Source organism: Tasmannia lanceolata, unplaced genomic scaffold (genome assembly GCF_043159265.1).
Source record: "Tasmannia lanceolata isolate RefF3 unplaced genomic scaffold, GAP_Taslan_0.1 ptg000037l, whole genome shotgun sequence".
Classification (NCBI taxonomy): Eukaryota; Viridiplantae; Streptophyta; class Magnoliopsida; order Canellales; family Winteraceae; genus Tasmannia; species Tasmannia lanceolata.
The window spans coordinates 57,735,776-57,754,218 of NW_027518714.1; the positions used below are offsets into that span (position 1 = coordinate 57,735,776).

The 18,443-nt window shown below is 40.1% G+C and overlaps 1 protein-coding gene and 2 pseudogenes across 2 annotated transcripts; 1 reads left to right on the forward strand and 2 right to left on the reverse strand.

Moving 5' to 3' along the window:
• Positions 1-4,259: 4,259 nt before the first annotated feature.
• LOC143861634 (uncharacterized) lies at positions 4,260-7,476 on the reverse strand (annotated as a pseudogene). Its single transcript, XR_013239978.1, has 4 exons — positions 6,901-7,476; positions 5,664-5,929; positions 5,269-5,469; positions 4,260-4,561 (listed from the first exon to the last, which is right to left on the reverse strand). The product of XR_013239978.1 is annotated as an uncharacterized LOC143861634 (transcript).
• Positions 4,608-4,725, forward strand: LOC143862738 (5S ribosomal RNA; annotated as a pseudogene).
• Positions 7,477-11,051: 3,575 nt separating the features above from the next.
• On the reverse strand, positions 11,052-12,502 carry LOC143862445 (protein HVA22-like). The gene is made up of 5 exons (XM_077373493.1): positions 12,264-12,502; positions 12,126-12,152; positions 11,883-12,005; positions 11,376-11,520; positions 11,052-11,220 (listed from the first exon to the last, which is right to left on the reverse strand). The coding sequence occupies exons 1-5, from the start codon at positions 12,308-12,310 to the stop codon at positions 11,203-11,205; spliced, it is 360 nt and encodes a 119-aa protein (XP_077229608.1). The 5' UTR covers positions 12,311-12,502; the 3' UTR covers positions 11,052-11,202.
• Positions 12,503-18,443: the final 5,941 nt, after the last annotated feature.

Genomic DNA, 18,443 nt, shown 5'->3' on the forward strand with positions numbered 1-18,443 from the left:
CTCATCTGCCAGATTTATTAGAAATTTATTAGGGTGTCCCCCCGAGAACTCGCCAAATCATGTCCCTCTCAATATCCAATGCACGTGTTGTTGTCGGCAGCATGCGATTGGATTAGTTAACGGTGGAGAGGGTATGAGAGGATCTAGAAGAAGTTTTGCCACGTGTACGGTTGTGATGAGGAAGAGTCAATTATTTTGTGTGGCCCTGCGGGACACTAAGTGGTAAGAAAGTTAGGTGGTCTTTATGGTTGTGTGGAACAAACGCCAGCCACACTTACACGCGGGGTTAAAATATCGAGGCTAAGGTGGGGTCCACATCTAGCGGTCACATCACATGGGTGCCTGGCAAGTGGCAACTTAATTTAAGTTGACATGGACGAAAAGGAGATTCAGAATGATTCGTGGGCCGTTACGGCGACCGAAAAAAGAAAAAAGAAAAGTAAAGTGGGGCCCTCCTAGGCAGACGATCTAAGCCATTCATTTGCTGGTCTTATTGATAAGATGATTCCAATCCTCCCCTTCCCGCCCCTCGCCCGACATATTTGGTGTAAAGGGGGCGGAACTTAAAAAGGGAAATGTTGATCCAAACCGTCAATTAGATGGGCCACAGCCTAAATAGGTTGTGCCTCCAAAATTATTTCCATAGGTTGATCCTAACCCTCCGATCTGTGGAACACTCTAACATTAAGTCCCTCTACAGATTGGAGGGTTAGGATCAACCTAGGCAATTGGACGGTTAGGAACAACCTATGAAAATAAGTTTTGGGGCACAACCTATTTAGGCTGTGGGGGTTGTGGCCCATCTAATGTACCATTTGGATCATCGTATGGTGCGAGCCATACCGTACTTTTAATAAAGTGAGGAGTGCGATCATCAAAATACAGTAGTGCTGATAACATTTCCCCTTAAAAAATGGTCCCTTTAGAAATTCACACAAATCAAAGGGTTGGGATCACCTAATGGAGAAGTTTTTAGGAAAAACTGCCAATGGGGAATACCAAAATAAGAGAATTGAGGACGGGGACACTCTTTTGAAAAATTATAAAGGGGTGGTTGAAAACAGGGCTATCAAGTCTAAAAAGGAGTTATGAAGTAGTAAACAGTGAAAACCTGACCAAAATGCCCCTAGGGGTTATCAAGTCTAAAAATGTGTCATCAACTACGTAGAAAGAGGTTATCAAGTTCGACTTGATAACCCCTATTTAGACTTGATAACCCCTTGTGAGACTCAATAACCCTTTTGATAACTTGATATCCCACCCTGTTTAGTAGGGCTCCAACAGGGTCGGGTTGGGTCGGGTTTTTCAAAACCCTAGCCCAACCCTAGATCCCATTATCTCAGCCCTGACCCGCCCTGACCCTGAGTCAGGGCCGAAGAACCTCAACCCACGGCCCGCCCTACAGGGCTTAGTGCTGGCCCTGGCCCACCCTGATTGGCCTTGATTGGGTAGGGCCGAGCCGGGCCGGGCCGACCCTAATTGACCCTAGGACAAATACTTGTTAAGAGTGCCAAAAATAAAGTAACCACTTATCATATAGAGCAAAATGATCAATAAACAGAGAAAGGGAACAAAATAAGACAATATGAATTCAACAGCATGACGGGAACAGAGACAAATAATAATAATAATCTAAAGAAACATCAATCCAAGATAATAGAAAACATTAGCAAAAGAAACATGCACAGATGGTTCAATTATATAATAGAAAACTTAGGGTCAGGCCGGGTCAAGGTACCCGAGGCATTAACCCAGAACCCGACCCGACTTGAGTCAGGGTCTAAAAAAATGAACCCTGACCCACCCTCAGGGTTGGAAAATCCAGCCCTAACCCTGTTCGGGCTCAGGGTGGGTCAGGGCTGACAGGGCCAAACTTGCACCCCTACTGTTTAGGTTAGAGTTGTTAAATCACATTTAGATCTTTTTAGACTTGATAACCCCTTTTTTAGACTTGGTAACGGGCATTTTGGTCAGGTTTTCCCACAAATTCCATTTTCGACCCCCATTTATAATTTTTCAAAAGAGTTTCCCCATTGGCAATTCTCGTATTTTGGTGTTCCCCATTTGCAATTTTTCCAAGTTTTTATTTACATGGCCTACTGAATGAATGGTTTAGATCATCCAGAAAAGGGATCATTTTATGATATAGAATCTCAACAAACAGGACCAAATATGAGCACCCCTTGTTAGGACCGGGGAAGAACTCACCCTTGAAAACTAGCCATTAAAGGTGAGGGTTCCTAAATCCTTATAAGCCCTTTCACGTCCATTCATTTTCCCTATGTGGGATCATTGCTTTCACATGGAACCCCTGACCGTCTCTTCTACACTTATGATGTACTAATTGGCCCTCGCTTTGATACAACCAAGGTTTTAAATTTCGACCGAAATCTGAAATTTTGGGTTTCAACTTCAAAACTGAAATTGGGTAACCTCGAAACGTCACAAAATTTCAATTGAAATTTTGAGCCGAAATTTAACGAAAATCTCCAAAAAGTCTGGATTTTATTCTTTATTAAATATTTTCTCGAAATTTCAGCCGAAATTATTACTGAAATTTCGGTAAATTCGTTCAAAAACTTTGTACAAGATAAAATATTATTTTATTTGATTTATTTAGATTTCTTCTGAAATTTTGAAATTTCGGTTTCGGTGAGGAACTAAATGCATTATGAAACTAAAGTTTAAAACCTTGGATACAACTACACTTAAAGATGCACTAACCATAGCCGCAATATGACATATTCAATATCATCACTTGCACCAAAGCACAAATTCCAGCTTCAACTCCTTTTATCGGAGGCAATAAGGTAGATCTGATCCTAATAGGCATCATGTCAACCGGCACTAACACTAACCATAAGAGACACATATCTCGGTAACACTGGCTCTGGACTTTGCATTGATTGGGGTCATCCTTTAAGCTTGAAACTCCACCCAAGAGGAAAGACAAAGAAGTGATCAATGGCAAAAGATAAGCATTGGGTCCCTTGGGATAGACGTGCATATGAAATCACGACCGTTGATTTTGTACAACATCATAGTCTTGGTCCCATACCCAGTTGGACATCTCATACATAGATTAAGGGGCTACAAAAATCAATGGTGTAGGTAATAAACTATGTTGATATGATGGACCGTCGCTAGTTCGCCTCATTGACTCATTATAATTAGGTGATCTTAGGCCATGAAAAACACTTTTATGAAAAAGGCAGTTGGAGTAATTTCTTGTTGATTCAGAATAAGTATAGATGGGTGGATGACTTAACCTGAGATGTTTATCTTCAGAGAGACTTAAACATTTTGAGTAATTGGTTGTTTCACAAGTTAATCATACGAGAGTGGGTCAGAGGTTGAAAAGATCTCCATGAGCACTAATGTTGAGGGAAACAACCGGACAAATTCTGGTAGTCATTCAAAGTTGGCAAGCCCTTCAAAATTATAGCTAAATATGAACTTAGAAAATTAATTTTCTTTAATGGATTGGGTTTTTTTCAGTTTTTGCCAGGGTCTATGGGCTGCACCAAAAATTCGGAAAGTCAAAGGATGTATTTCCCTTTTTGTGGCATTGTTTGGTTGTCATTTACTATTCACATGACAATCCTTGTCAAATGTAAATTTTCCAAATGCAAGCCTTATTTGATGTTCATCTGTTTGTGCTCTTGTTCTTATGCGCGCGCGTGTTTCTGATACAGAACTCTTAAAAAATAATAATAAATACAAAACAGAAAAAGAAAAACAGAGATAATGGAGAGACTTCACAAATGGAGTTTTTATATGGTGTAAGCCCTTATAGTCCCTTATTTTTCAAAAAGTACTGTACGGATCACATTATAGGATGACCCAAACCGTCCATGAGATGGAACACAACTTAAATAGGTTGTTCCCTAAAAATCATTTCCATAGGATAATCCTAGCCCTATGATCTATAGAGGTTTCCATAATATGCAGTTCTCCATGATCGGAGGGTTGGGATAATCCTATGGAAATGATTTTTGGGGAACCTATTTACATTATGTTCCATCTTATGGACGGTTTGGATCATCCTATTATGTGGTCCGTACGGTACTTTTTGAAAAATAAGGGACTACAAGGGCTTACACCATATAAAAACTCAAATAAATGAGAGCAAAATTTCCTACTCATCTTAAAAATGTCTGATTACAAATGAAACTTGTTTCAAGGGATTTCAAGCCTTTGTGGACCTTTGCATCCACCTCAAAAATGAATTATTTGTATGTTTAAACATATCTGAAAAAACTAAAGATTCAGAAGCTCATCTCCAACTTCCACAGTGATCGCAACAGCGTAATTTGAACAAATGCTCGGAACTGAGGTCGCGACATTATACTTGCAGCTGGATAATGAGCTCCGTCAGGTCCTCGATTCCCATAACGATAAGGCTTGGGAACAATCTTCTTCTCGTCTAGCTCTTTCAACAATGGCGTGAACAGTTCCCATGCAGCATCCAATTCGTCACTCCGAATGAAAAGCCGCCATTCTCCTTCGATCGCATCGATGCAGTAGCCTCTCGTAAGCATCTGGTATTTCCTTCGAATATCTGAAAAATAACACCACCATGATAGCCAGTTGAATTAAGACGCCATTGAAGTAACCAACAGGCACAAATGCACTGGAAGCCATCGGAACTCTGAAGTTAAGCGTGCTTAGGCGTGAGTAGTGCTAAGATGGGTGACCTCCTGGGAAGTCCTCATGTTGCACCCCTATCTCTTTTTACTTAAAAAAAAATGGACAAACAAGAGAAAAAGTCACTGAATTATCAGAACTGACTTAACGACCAAAAGATCCATTTTATTTCCTAAATCTTTTAGATAATAAATAGGAGAACAGCATCAGAGATTCTCCGCAAAGCACCAAATTGCCACAAAAAGAGAGCATTTGGTTCCAAGAATTTGGATATCAATGACATGTCATTCAATACATGGGCATGTTAGTTCAGTCACCTCCTACAAGGAAAAGTATGAGTTTTCAAACTTCAAAGGCTTAGATTTTTCACATATATTAACAAAACCCAAATTAAGTATGTAGCGCCTTTCATTCTCAACTGCATATTAGCCTATTATGATCATATCTTTGCAAGATCATTTGATTAAATTGCTAAAATAGTCAAAGCTACACATATGGTAAAGACTAAAGAGTTAGATGCAAACAACTATTTTAATTATTCAAAAATATTGTCTGTTTTAGAAAAGTGGGTGTTAAGAAAGTTTAGTCAACTCTCATTTTCTTAACAGTTTCTATCCATACCTTGCTGCATAATGAAGATTCAGATTACTGCAATCCAACCTCATCCCCAAACCAGGGATCATATTATTGACCTTCAAATAAATAGCTTCGCCAGGCTGTACTCTGATAACAAGCTCATTTGTCGCAAGATCCAGATCTGTTCCAAAGCTCCTCTTATATAAATTACCAGGGACGTGCCTGAACTGTACTCTGATTTCTGTTCTGAAAACAAAACAGTTTCCAATTTTACACCATATCAGTTCATACTACAAATGGCGGGAGCCTTGTGCACTGGGCCGCCCTTTTTTTTATCAGTTCATACAGCAAAATCTAGTGTCCTGTACTTAAGATAAATAGCAATAAATCAACATTAAAGATAAAGGGTAATGAGAAGTTAAAAACCAAGTCTTAAATACCGCCTAGTATCCAATGCTTTCCCGGCTTTCATGAGAAATGGCACCCCATCCCATCTAGCATTGTCTATAAAAAGAGCAGCGGCCGCAAACGTAGGAGTTAAGCTGTCCTTTGGCACGGTCTTATCGTCTATGTATGCTGGGTATGTAACACCGCCCTTTGTGCAGCTTTTATACTGCCCAACCACCACATTTTCAAGTTGCAATGGCCTCATAGAATCTAGAACTTTCACTTGACAGTTATTAAACAATTTAATAAAAAGAATAACCTATGTAGATTCCAACCTAAGTCACAAATGTAGAACTTTCACTTGACAGAAATTGAATTTCGGTTCGGTTACGGTTCGGTTCCCCCAATTTTGCCACCCCATACTCATAATCATTAGAAATATTTGGTTTTGGTTCGGTTTCATCCCCAAACCGAACCAAACCGAAATTTGAATAGGTTTGGTTTAACCAAACCGAAACCGAATTTTTGGTTCGATTTCGGCTCTGTTCCGGTTCGGTTCGGCCAATTTTGCCACCCCTACTTCTTGGCTTATATAGAGGCTCAAATCGTGAATTTCAGGTCAGCTCTCTCAGTTGTAAATGTGGTAGAGCCCACTCATTTTGCTTGCCTTTTGAAAGCAGCTACATAGTAGCTTCGTCTTAAAGTAGGCTCTTTATTTCTTAAAAGATGTGTTCTGGGTCTTTGGATCGGATATTTGGATGGCTATGAAAAGTGGGTCCAACTCAGTTCCACACATCTTGAAAAGTCAAGAGGAGAGGTTCACCATTTGCTTAGGCTACTGATATTCGCACTACCATGTTTTGATAGTTGCACTGACTCACATTGTCTTTTAGTATCTAATTGTCTGTCAAAGGTCATCAGTATTTCCAAAACAGCTCTAGGAGGCCAATTAAGAATGAGAAGACAAAACCCTCTGTTTGGTTGGGTTTAATTTTAAACCCTAGAGCTCTGTTTAATTGGCCGGATTTGAATTTGCATTCCATCTTCAAAAAGAGAAGGAACTGATTAATCCTTTTTTTCCCCATTTTCTTTGGAATCTCTAGATGTAGAAAGATCTATTTCTACATAGATATCTCATATACACTAAAGATCATACAGCAATTTGATCTTACAGTTTAAATCTAGATTAAAATAAAAAAGCCTATACTCTCAATGTCTTAGTGTTAGTTTTTGTTCAGTTTATTTTTTGTGGGTATCCCTTTGTTTCATTCCTTCTCACCCACATCAAACATCCACTTTCGCTTCTAGCCTCCTTTGCTCAAGGACCCTTGCAATGAAATCCTCAATCCTTTTGTTCAATTCCTCAAGTGGCAAACCACCAAAATCCTCTTCCCCATCTACATCATCACCCCCTTTCTCTTTCTCTACTTCATCTCCTCCCCCTCTTTCCCTTTCTTCTTTATCTTCCTCTCCATCTTTTTTTATCTCCACATTCCCTTCAACTAAAGGCATCTCCAATATCTTCTCCCTCTCTGTCTCTTCAATGATAGATAACTTTTTGAGGCTCGGATTTTGGCCTAAGTACTCATTGTAAACATCAGATGACAAATCGAAGAGCTTGGACTGGCCGACAAGAATGATTATTATGATGTTAATAAGGAAGAACAAGAACTTGGGATTAGAGACGAAAGTGCCAAGGTTTGGGAGGGAGATAGAGAAGAATAAGTGGAGAGAAGAACAAAGAGAGGGCAACCAAACTAGATTAAGAATGAGAGCTGCTAGAGAGTACTGAAATAAGCTTTGGAGGAAGTGGTTTCTCTTGAAGTTGTTTATGGCTTGAAGCTTCTGTATCTTGATGGGATCCATGGTCATACAAGTGGGAGTTTCAATTGGGTTCTAGTGGTTGGGGAATTTGGATTTGAGGGGTGGTTTTAGAAGGGTTTTTTGGAGATTCCAAGATGAATCTAGAGGATATTTTGAAGATGGTTTTAGGAGAGGAATGGAGAGCAGAAGAGTGAGAGAATTTTTCATCTGAGTGAACACTGAAATGCAGAAAGCAGGTTTAAGTAGGCAAGGAAAAAGTGCTTATGCTCTTTTTTTGATAGAAACCTCCGACCTCTGGGTTGAAGGCCAATGTCTTTTTTTTTTGGTAGAAACCCCCGAGCTCAGGGTTGAGGGCCAATGCCTTTACGCTTGAGCCAGAGGCTATCCTAAAGTGCTTATGCTTTTTATGGTAGGTAAGCTGGATCAAACCCCTGGCCTCAGGGTTGAGGGCCAATGCCTTTACCATTGAGGTAGAGGCCCACTGGCCCACTCTTAAAAAAAGGTACTTATGGATGTGGGATTCATCACATGCTCTACTTTATTTTCCCTTTTACAAGAGGAGGTACCCTTTTGAAAAAGCCATTTTGGGCTTGATTGGTGTTGGTTTGGAGTTCTTTCCCCTTTTGCTTTCCACCCTCCCGTTGAGGGTTTTGAATCTGCCCATCCTATGGTAACAAATAGCAAATTATCAACACTCTTTGTATCATCTTTGAAGAATTCCTATGTGCATACTCTGAAATATGGTGTATGCTGAGGGTTTTGAATCTGCCCATCCTATGGTAAGAAATAGCAAATTATCAACACTCTTTGTATCATCTTTGAAGAATTCCTATGTGCATACTCTGAAATATGGTGTATGCACCATCTCTAGCATCAAATATCTACCCATCTTCATTGTACAAACTATCCATTGAATGGTCAAGATTAGACTGATCATATATAGATGTTATCAGATCAGATTCAGTTTAATCAGATAACCACCTTAACTAGATGGATCTGGCCTACACTAAACCATCCATATCCTAATTAGTCAAGGTGCCCTAATTACCAAATGAAATGAACTATATAAGGGTATTTATTGAATTTCACATCTAATCTCTTCTTCAATTTAGACCGTTAATGAGTTCATAATCAGATTCAGCTTAATCAGATAACCACCTGAACTCTATAATCACTCTATTATCATGGGTATTTATGGTAATTTCACATCTAATCTCTTCTTCAATCTAGACAGTTAATGGGTCCATAATCAATGGCCACCCAGGTTTAAAATTTTGTCCGAAATTTTGGATTTCGGTCGAGACCGAAACTGAAATTGGCGAAATGTACCAAATTTCGGCCAAAATTTCAGAAACTCTTCAATTTCGGCGAAATTTGAAAAAATATTATTTTTTTATTCCTTTCCAAAATTTCAGCAAAAAAAAAAAAAACGACATTTCGTGTGTCTTTACCGAATTTCGGCCGAAATTTTGGTTTCGGGTAGGTCCGAAATTCCCCCCCTCCCCCTCTAAACCGAAATTTAAAACCTTGCTTACAATGTCAACGTGCTTATTTCACCCACTGCAAGCAAAAAATAAATAAAAATTTCAACTATACAATTATTATTTGTGAGCAATTTTTTTATTTAAATTTCTTACTTTCTCTTTTTTCATATCAACAATTAGTTTTATTAAAGGCCACGTCATCCAAGATTTTTTTATTTTTTTTCATGATAAATTAGTGTCTCCAAGTGGTTAGGGGGTGCAACTCGGGCAGGGTTGGGTCGGGTTGAGGGCAACCCAAACCCAACCCGAGATAGCATTCCCTCAACCCTAACCCGAGCAAACCCAAGCCTAGGGTTGAGGATGGTCAACCCTAACCCAACCCGCCTCCAAATCGGGTCGAGTTGAGTCGGGTTGGGTTCGGATTGAGTCGGGTTGGAGTCGGGTTCATCTACGGCCAAACGGAAAAATGCAAGAAAGAAAAACATAATCCCAAGAAAATAATGATAAAATTAGAGGACGAAGGTCGGGTTCGGGTCGGGTTGCGAAGGCCTCAACCCTAACCCAACCCAAATTTAAATCAGGTTGGCTTTTCCCAACCCTAACCCAACCCAACCCAACCCGAGAAAATGCCAACCCAACCCTAGCCAAAATCGGGTTCAACCCGACCCAAGTTGCACCCCTACAAGTGGCGAGGGAGGGGTACTACGGGTCGGAGAAGGAGAGATTTGACAGGGCACGACTAAGAGATGAGCGTCAAAAGTGGCAAAAAATTAGGAAAAAGTTATTGGATTTTGAGTGTAGATTTTTGTTTCCTAGTTTTTCAGGCTTCTCTTGCCCTCTCCCCACTCAGTCCCTCTCGTATCCATCCCTCTCCCACCGTCCCTCACCTTTGAATAAGGCAATAATATTCCATGGAAGAAAAAAATTCATGGTAGCCGAGTGTACAAAATGTCCAAAATTTTTCCGAATAATTGCCCAATCTGTGTCTATAAGAAGTAAACATGCAAATTACTTTTAAGGGATTTGCTAGGGCCCATCTCAGAAGGCATTTTGCGGAACAGCTGTTGCATGAGGGTGCAGCCACCTCATGTGAATTAAATGAAGACAAAATCTGAGCCTAAGTGGCTGCACTTTCATGCCACAACCGTTCCACAAAATGCCTTGTGTGATGGTCCTAGCAAATCCCAACTTTTAAATAAGGCCCAAATAATGGGTGACTTATTAACAAGTGAGATCTTTATTTGGTATTGAAAGTGTGTTTTGGGCTAAAGAGATCCTCAGATTTTAAGCCTCTTTGCTCTTTTGAGAGTATAAGGAAAAAGGTTGGAGTCCAATTTTCACTATAGATGTGTTGGGTCTATGATAACTGTTCAAATGATACAATCTATTAGGTGTAAACGAGCCGAGCCGAGCTTGGCCAGGCTCGGCTCTGCTCGTTAAGCTCAAAACCTCAGCTCGGCTCGGCTCGAACCAGGCTCGGGCTCGGCTCGGTCAGGCTCGCAGGCCTTACCCAGCTCGGGTTATATTATGTTCACACCTGGACAGCCCTACTAGTATAATTTGACTACTTTTTTTACACTATGGGGGTGGTCCTAGTAACAAATGGGGTTCCAAAAATGAAGTGACATATTTTGCCCCCCCTCCCCCTTTCACTCTCTGGACAACCCTTTTAATGTATAAATTAATATTATATATATATATATATATATATATATATATATATATATATATATATATATATATATATTATATATAAAATTCTTAACGAGCCTTAATGAGTTGAGCCTGGCCTAAATTAGGCTCGGCTCGTTAAGCTTAACGAGCCTGGTGAGCCGGCTCGGCTCGGCTCGTTAAGGATTCGAGCCGAGCTTTTTTCGAGCTGAGCTCGAGCGAGCCTCCGAGCCCGAGCCAAAATTGACACCCTTAAATCTATACTACCTGATGGATGAATTTTTGGTCTTTGAATCTGAATTGTTGGCTACATTTCTTTTTATTATCCATTTAGGACACAATGATCAGACGGCAAGGATTGTTAGACAAAAGTTTGTCCTACTAGATGAGGGACTATTCCAACTGTCACATGTCATGTAGAGTGAAGAATGGGGTGGCCCCATCCTACTTGGTAGTGAAGAATGAACAATAAAGCAGGTCTAAAATCAAATCTTAAGTAGCATAGAACATGGAATTATCTCTGGCTGGGGATGTATGAAAGAAACGGTAAAAGCTTCAGTAAAAAAGTAAAAGGAAAAAACACAGGAGAAAAAGATAAAGATCATCTCCTCCTTCAATTCGCCTCGTGTTCCTGCCCATCCCACATACATAATAAATCAATAACTACATAACCCTTGTGCCCAAAAAAAAATAAAAAAATCTACTATTTCTTCTAGTTTTTTTACTTCTTATCATTCCAATATGTTTCTTTTAAACAAGAAAATTCAAGAACGAAAATCAACTCACTTTCTTATGATCTTTCCCTGCTCTTCCAACCATTTTCTTCAGCTGCTCTCTCACGAACCTCTCGTATATGAACGATGCTCCTCTGAATTGTGGTAACACTAACCAAGCCACAAACGCCACCTTTATCTGATACCATATTGGTATCCTTCCACCCATAAAAAAAAACATAAAAATAAAAAATAAAAATCATATGGGTTAGGGGATAAAAAGAAATTAAAAAAAAAAAAAAAACAAACGTTGAATTAATCCGTTTTATAATAAAAAATAAACTCCAGAGGCGCACGTTATAAAAATGTGATAGGTTAAATCTAACATGCGCATGTTATGGTGTATATAATGTGGTTACAATTTACAGGATAGTTTTGTTGAACGCATCATATACACCGTAACATGTGCGTATAATTTTTTCTTAAAACCCAAAAAATGCTTGATACTATAATAATAACTACTTTGTAAGAACATGATATGGTGCATAACATGTATGTATCACCTTTCTCTTCTTCTTACCATTGTAATATGGGGGCCGCGACCATTTCTAAGAGAGTGAGAAACGAATACAAGATCCAATAAGCGAGCCACTGCTCATCATCAAGCTTGGACGGGCTCTCGATCGCTCGAACCGACGCGTATCTACGAGAAATTCAACAAAATTGTTCATCAAATCATACACAAAGTAACCCACATCTACAAAAAAGAAAAGATGGATTAAAATCACGTAGATGAAGATTTCTAGACATGGCTTCTTCTTACAAGGGATATAATAGCATCACTGTAGGCCTGCATGTACAATCAAAGAAAACTCAATCAGAAACAAAAAAACAAGAGACAAAGATTCAAAATTTTATGAAATACAGAAAGATCAGTCATGGGTATTTTTTTTTAGAATACCCGGCTAGGGAATTGAGATAAGTGAGGAAAGTCCAAAAATGCCCCATTTCTAGTGATTTTTCTCTGTATAAGAAACAACCCAAAAGGGAAAACCTAGAGAGATTTGTTGTTTGAAATTAAGGTGAGTGTGGAAGCGGTTTACAAGTTTGGAAAGAAAAGATCCTTATATTTGGGCAAGAAGGACACTTGGTAGGATCTGAGGTGGTATCGGGTTCTTTCTTAGACGTGGCAAACTAGATTTAGAACCCCCAGATCAGAGATTTTTAAGTAACTAGATTTAGAACCCTCAGATCAGAGATTTTTAAGTAACTAGATTTGGATCACGTCTACCTTGATTTTTCTTTTGTCAAATTATTTTAAAATGTAACTGAAAATAATGTGGATCCAATGAAGGGCCCTTTTGGTGCTCTTTATGCAAGGGCTCCCTTGTATCTGTCGTTGCTCAAATTTATATTGTTAAATTCCCTTTCGCTTTTAATGCAGGGGGATGATTTTTTCATCCCACTGTAGGATGATGCGCCTCCATGTTAACGTCAATTGTGGGCATACTTAACGCTTTTTTACGTCAAATCACGTTACTAGGGAGGCGCGTCATCTTAGAGTGTGGCGAAACAATTATCGCCATTAATAAGAAAATTTAAGTTTGTGCTGCGAAAGTCGGTGACACTTGTCATGACCAGGAGTTTGACATTTGAACGATCGAAGAATCTGTTGCGAGAGAGGTATTGGGTTAATGGGTTGTGTTGGTTTAGAGCTTTTGAGGCGTAAATAAGGGGCTTAAGGCTTAATTGGTGCACCCTTTAGAGGATTCTAGACAAATGAATAAGGATTGATACGATGAAAGAGACGTCCTAACGTTGTGTCAAATCCATCTATTCACCATGCACCGGATCTCCACCCAACGGTCAAGATCACCAAACACATTTATCACGTACTGTTAGAATATATTTGATCAAATCTAGAAAGATCTGGCGGTTGGATCATGATAGTGGTAGGTTAGGAAGTTATTTAGTTATATATTTTGAATTTCAAATACTAGTAGTTACAGGGTAGATAAGAACATATTTTTTTATGTATTTTATGGAAACTATTTGTAATCTTTCTCTAGGAATATAATGCAAAAGCACCCATAATGTCTTATGCCAACAGTGCTGGTCCTTCCTTCGGGGTACTGCCCCCTTACTCAATATAGGGCCTCATGCCCTTTTTCGCCCAAAGTCTATATGCCGGAAGCTCCCGCGAGACCAAGTGTGGACGAAGTGGAGAATGTTGGCTTGAGTAACGCAAACATTGGTGAGAATCCAATGCCCTGAAAACCTAAGGATTCCCTCTCCTAGTTTTCAATCTTATAATCACATGCGACACATGCACACATTTTCACAATCCCTGAGATGAGGAAATCTTGGATTCTAAAATAAGTAGTTTTTTACAAAAAGATGGGCTGTGAGAAAATAAGCTAGACATGGTAGTCATGCACTACCAAAATCGAAATGGAAATCTTTTACTTCCCAAATACTTCGTGGAAGTTATGTTTAAGTCATAGTTTCAAAACTCGCCCAAGTTATTATGGACTCCCATCAATACCATTTTACTTTGGCCATGTTCTTGTCGTGGTTTGCATCTTGGAATGAAGTCAATCAAAGCTCTTTTCACTCGATCTCTTGACTTATGACTGCCAACGGATTACTTGACCAGATCGTACCGAGTTGACTAAGATTTACTTTGGCCTCGTTTTGATCTGTATCGGCATTTTGACACTTATTTAAGTATTAATGGCATATTTGCACAAGCATGAGATTTTGCGAGATTTCTACACATCAGCGACACATGGTAAAACATAGGGGTGGTTATTCGGTTATAACTGAACCGAAATAACTGAAATTTGATAACCGAAATAATTTCGGTTATCAAATTTCGGTAACCGAAACCGAACCGAAATAACCGAACCGATTAAAAATTCGGTTATTCGGTTATAACCGAATAACTGAATAGTGGGATAAAAAGAGAAAAAAAAGCAAAATCTTGGTTTCGATCGGAGGGCTAGGATCATCCAATCGAAATGATTTTTTGAGCACAACCTAATTAAGTTGTGATGAATCAAATGGACGGTTTTGATCATCCTACGGAGTGCCCATATAGCACTATTTTTTGAAAAAATAATAGTTTTTATCATAATTTTGGTTATTTCGGTTAACTGAATATTTTTTTTGAGATAACCGAAACTGAACAGAATAACCGAATTTCCAAAAAATAAACCCGAAGCCGAACTGACCGAATCAATTCGGCTCAGTTTGGTTATTTGGTTTTAACCGAATAATGAACACCCCTAGTAAAACACCTATTGTGTTTTCCTTTTGTTTATCCCACACACACAACCAACCCAACCCGCCACCCCCCCCCCCCCCCCGGGGCGCAAACATCCTTCTCTTCCCCGGGCCCCCACGTTGTAGCCTAATAAGAGTAGTCATAAACACACTGGAGGGGGTGGCTCGGGGAAGAAAAGGAGGCGAATATATCCCTGCCCTATAAAAGCTCAATATGTTTATATATAGATTCTAAATCGTGAAGTCATTTATTCATTTCTGGTGTCAGGTGTATGTGCCCCTCATGGATGTAGGAGGACGATGCGTGAAATGTTGTTTAATTTTGGTGTGTAAGCTTCTCGTGGCATTGACTATGGGCAATGCCTTTTGAAGTACTATATCATAGTACTTCAAGTATCCAAGCATTAAATCGTTAGCTTGGAAGTCTTGGCTTACCAGAAAGCGGCCCAAGTCTTCATGGGCCTGCACATCATGGTAGAGAAAGGGTTGGAAATGTTAATAGTTTACCAGAAGGCCCGAGTGATGGTGGGCACGGACATCATGCTACAGGAGGGTTGGACATACTAACGGTTTACAGGGAGAAAGCCCAAGTGATGCTGGGCCCGGACATCATGCTAGGGGAGTTATTGGACATACTAATAGTTTACCAGGAGAAGGCCCTAGAGGTGGGGTTGGACACTTGGACATACTAATGGCTTACCAGGAGATACCTGTAGACACCCCATTTTGACCGGGATCGGGGTCCACAATACCCCAAGTGATGGTGGGCCCATACATTACACTAGAGGATGGGTTGGACATACAAGTAACTTACCAGGAGAAGGTCCAAGTGATGGAGGGCCTGGACATCATGATAGAGAAGGGTTTTGACAAGCAATTAGCTTATAAGGAGAAGGCCCAAGTGATGTTTTGCCAGGGCATTATGCTAAAGGAGTGGTTGGACATCCAGTACTAATAGCTTATCAGGAGAAGGCCCAAGTGATGGTGGGCCTGGACATCATGCTAGAAGGGGTGTTTGGCATACTAATGGCTAACCAGAAGAAGGCCGGAGTGATGGTGGGCCTGGACATCATGCTAGAAGGGGTGTTCGACATAATAATAGCTTACCATGAGAATTTTGGATCCGTTCGGAATTTAGTGGGTTTTCTCCGCTCACATCTCTGAGCTGCTTGGGAGTTGGTTTTTTGTCTTGTGGCCCACTAAGGGAAGGATCTTATAGAAGCTTGTGTTGTTGTCAACTACATTTTCTTTGGAAAGAGACAAATGCTCACATGTTTAAGAAGTAAGAAGCGCATTCACTTCTTATTCAATGATCGTAGCTTTAGTCATCTCATAGGCTAAATTCCTCCCCAACTTCAGCTTGTATTCGTCCAAATATATTTGACGTTGCTAGAAGTAGATTGGTCTTGGTAGGGAATGCAAGGAGATTTTTGCTCCTAGATGAAATCCCCCTAAACCCGGTTGGTTGAAGTTAAACCTTGATAGCTCTAGCATGGACAACCGGGGGCCAGCAGGTATTGAAGGGGTTCTCATATAGATGAAAACGGTTCTACCAAGTGGGTGTTTTATGGACCGATATATAGGTATCAAGGATTCAAATGAGAGAGAAGTAATTAGAGCGATCCTTCAGGGTATTGTAGAGAAACAAGAGATCAAAGAACCAAGCTTTGATGCACTTGTTCACACAAATAATAAAGCAAGAAGCAAAGCTCACATGCACAAAGGACAAAGCTTGGAGAGAGATAGAGAGTGAACTTCCCTTTATGAATATTATAATGAGAACTATTATATCACAATCAAGTACTGACATTTTTCTCCTCTCTGCCGATAACATAACTCTCAGGCAAATAACTCTCAGGCAAATAACGTTTCTCTTTTATAGACAAAGCACCTAGAGTCATACTCTAACACAAACATATAACAAAAACACTCCTAAACTAAGACAACCACTAACATAGACATCCACTACTCAGCTTGGATATGAAGATCCATTCTCTGCCGCATCTCAACGAGGAAGAAGCAGAAAAGAACCCTCTCTGAAGAAGAAACTTGGATAAGAGGTAAATTCAAAGCCAAAGGTCAATCCTCCATCTTTGCCCGCACTCTTTTTACTGCTGCAGTCCATCACATTTGGATGGAATGGAACACCAAGATCCATGAAGGTCAAAAAAAGCACAAAAAAGTTACTTTAAATATAATCCTCCGCGCAGCTCGGGAGAGGATTTTGTTCTTAAAGCTCGAAGACATCATGAATAACGAAAACAAGGAAATTGCGAAAAATATGAATCTCCCTTTGTTCAGCAAAACTTCTGAACCAAGAACTGTCATATGGCAACCACCTCTCTCTTTTCTTTTTTTTCCTTTTTTTTTTGATGGGTAAGCAGGGGTTTATTGGGGACCCCTACCGATTTATTAGATAAAGAAAAAGATAGAACAATAAGATCACAAACCAACCCTAACTCGAAACAAGCGAGAAGGGGGAACCAAGGCTCTACAAAGAAGAGCGACAAGCACTAAGCCTAAGAGAACAAAGTGATAAATACTTCTGAATTACATAATCATCTAATTTTGAGGGGGTGAGATGGGCTCTTTGTGAGCGCTTTGGCCAGGTTCTCCTGGGAAATTCCTGCCAGTTTGATTGTCCATGATCCGAGGTCTCCTCTTCACCGTCCTCATGTTCAGCTTGGATCAGGTGGACTTCATTGAGTTCTTCCGCCCAGGATACATTCTTTTTTGGAGAGACTCTAGGGCTTTTTATGCTTGTTTGAAGTGAGGGAGTCTCTTCAGGTTCCTCTGATCCAGGAATGAAAAAAAAGGCACATTGATCCTGTGAAGAATTTTGATGAAAAAGACTTGAATGAAGAGCCAATCTTGGCCCCTTGTCTGGAGATTGTCCTTGTGGGAGAATCTTCTTCATCATTAAAAGGAGCAGTCAAAGCAAAAGGGATTACAGAGAATAGCATTCAGACCCACAATAGTTTCAACTTGTTAGAAGAGCATGAAGAAGAAGAGGGCCAACCCAAAAGCTTTAACGAATACTCTAGTTCAAACGAAGAGAGTGAAGACGAAGGGACTGAAGATGAAGAGTGTGAAGACGACTCTGGAGCAACCACCTCATGATCCATTTGTCAAGCTGAACTCAGATGCATCCCTCTCAAATGATTCGGGAAGTATTGGAGGAATTTTAAGAAACAGAGATGGGCGGCCTAACGATGCTTACTCCCTAAATCAAACCCCATCTTCCATTCAAGACCTCGAAATTGATGCAATCCACAGGAATTCAGTTGGCTAGAGACCTTCACACTCAGTGTTTGTGGATTGAACCAGATTCTCTAATTGCTGTCAATGTTATCCTCAACGCTATGCCGTGCCCATGGAGGTAGATCCTAACCCTTGAGAAGATCAAAGGACAACAACCACTAACAGACTCCTAGTAGGACTCTAACTCTAGACCAAGTAGCTATTTGATTAGACTCCAAGACCGTTCATGTGGGCCCGCGCCGCGTGCCCGTGTCGCGTCCACATCGCCCGTGCTGGCCCGGCCCCTCTGGCACTTGTAGAGAGTCGGTGCTGACTCCTACCAGGTATTAGATTGACAGGGTGCGTAGAGATTTAGACCACCTCATAATAGAGAGGTCTCCTCACCCATGAAGATTCTCTCAACTCATGGATGAGATCTTCAACCATATGGAGGCAATTCATTACCATCACATCAGTATCTACAAATAGAGAGGCGGACCAGCAGCTATCTCGTGGAACGAGTGTCCACATTAGAGATTTTCGATTTCTTACCCCCTTCCTTGAGTAGAGTTATCTATTTTCTTTGTCTAATAAAATTTTACCATTTAAAAAAATA

Bases quoted from the DNA above. Each gene is read 5' to 3' on its own strand.
- LOC143862445 (XM_077373493.1), bottom strand. From the start codon at position 12,310: ATGGGGCATTTTTGGACTTTCCTCACTTATCTCAATTCCCTAGCCGG. The intron at 12,153-12,263 runs GTATTCTAAAAA...TTGTACATGCAG, and splicing joins TATCTCAATTCCCTAGCCGG to GCCTACAGTGATGCTATTAT. The intron at 12,006-12,125 runs GTAAGAAGAAGC...AATTTCTCGTAG, and splicing joins GTGATGCTATTATATCCCTT to ATACGCGTCGGTTCGAGCGA.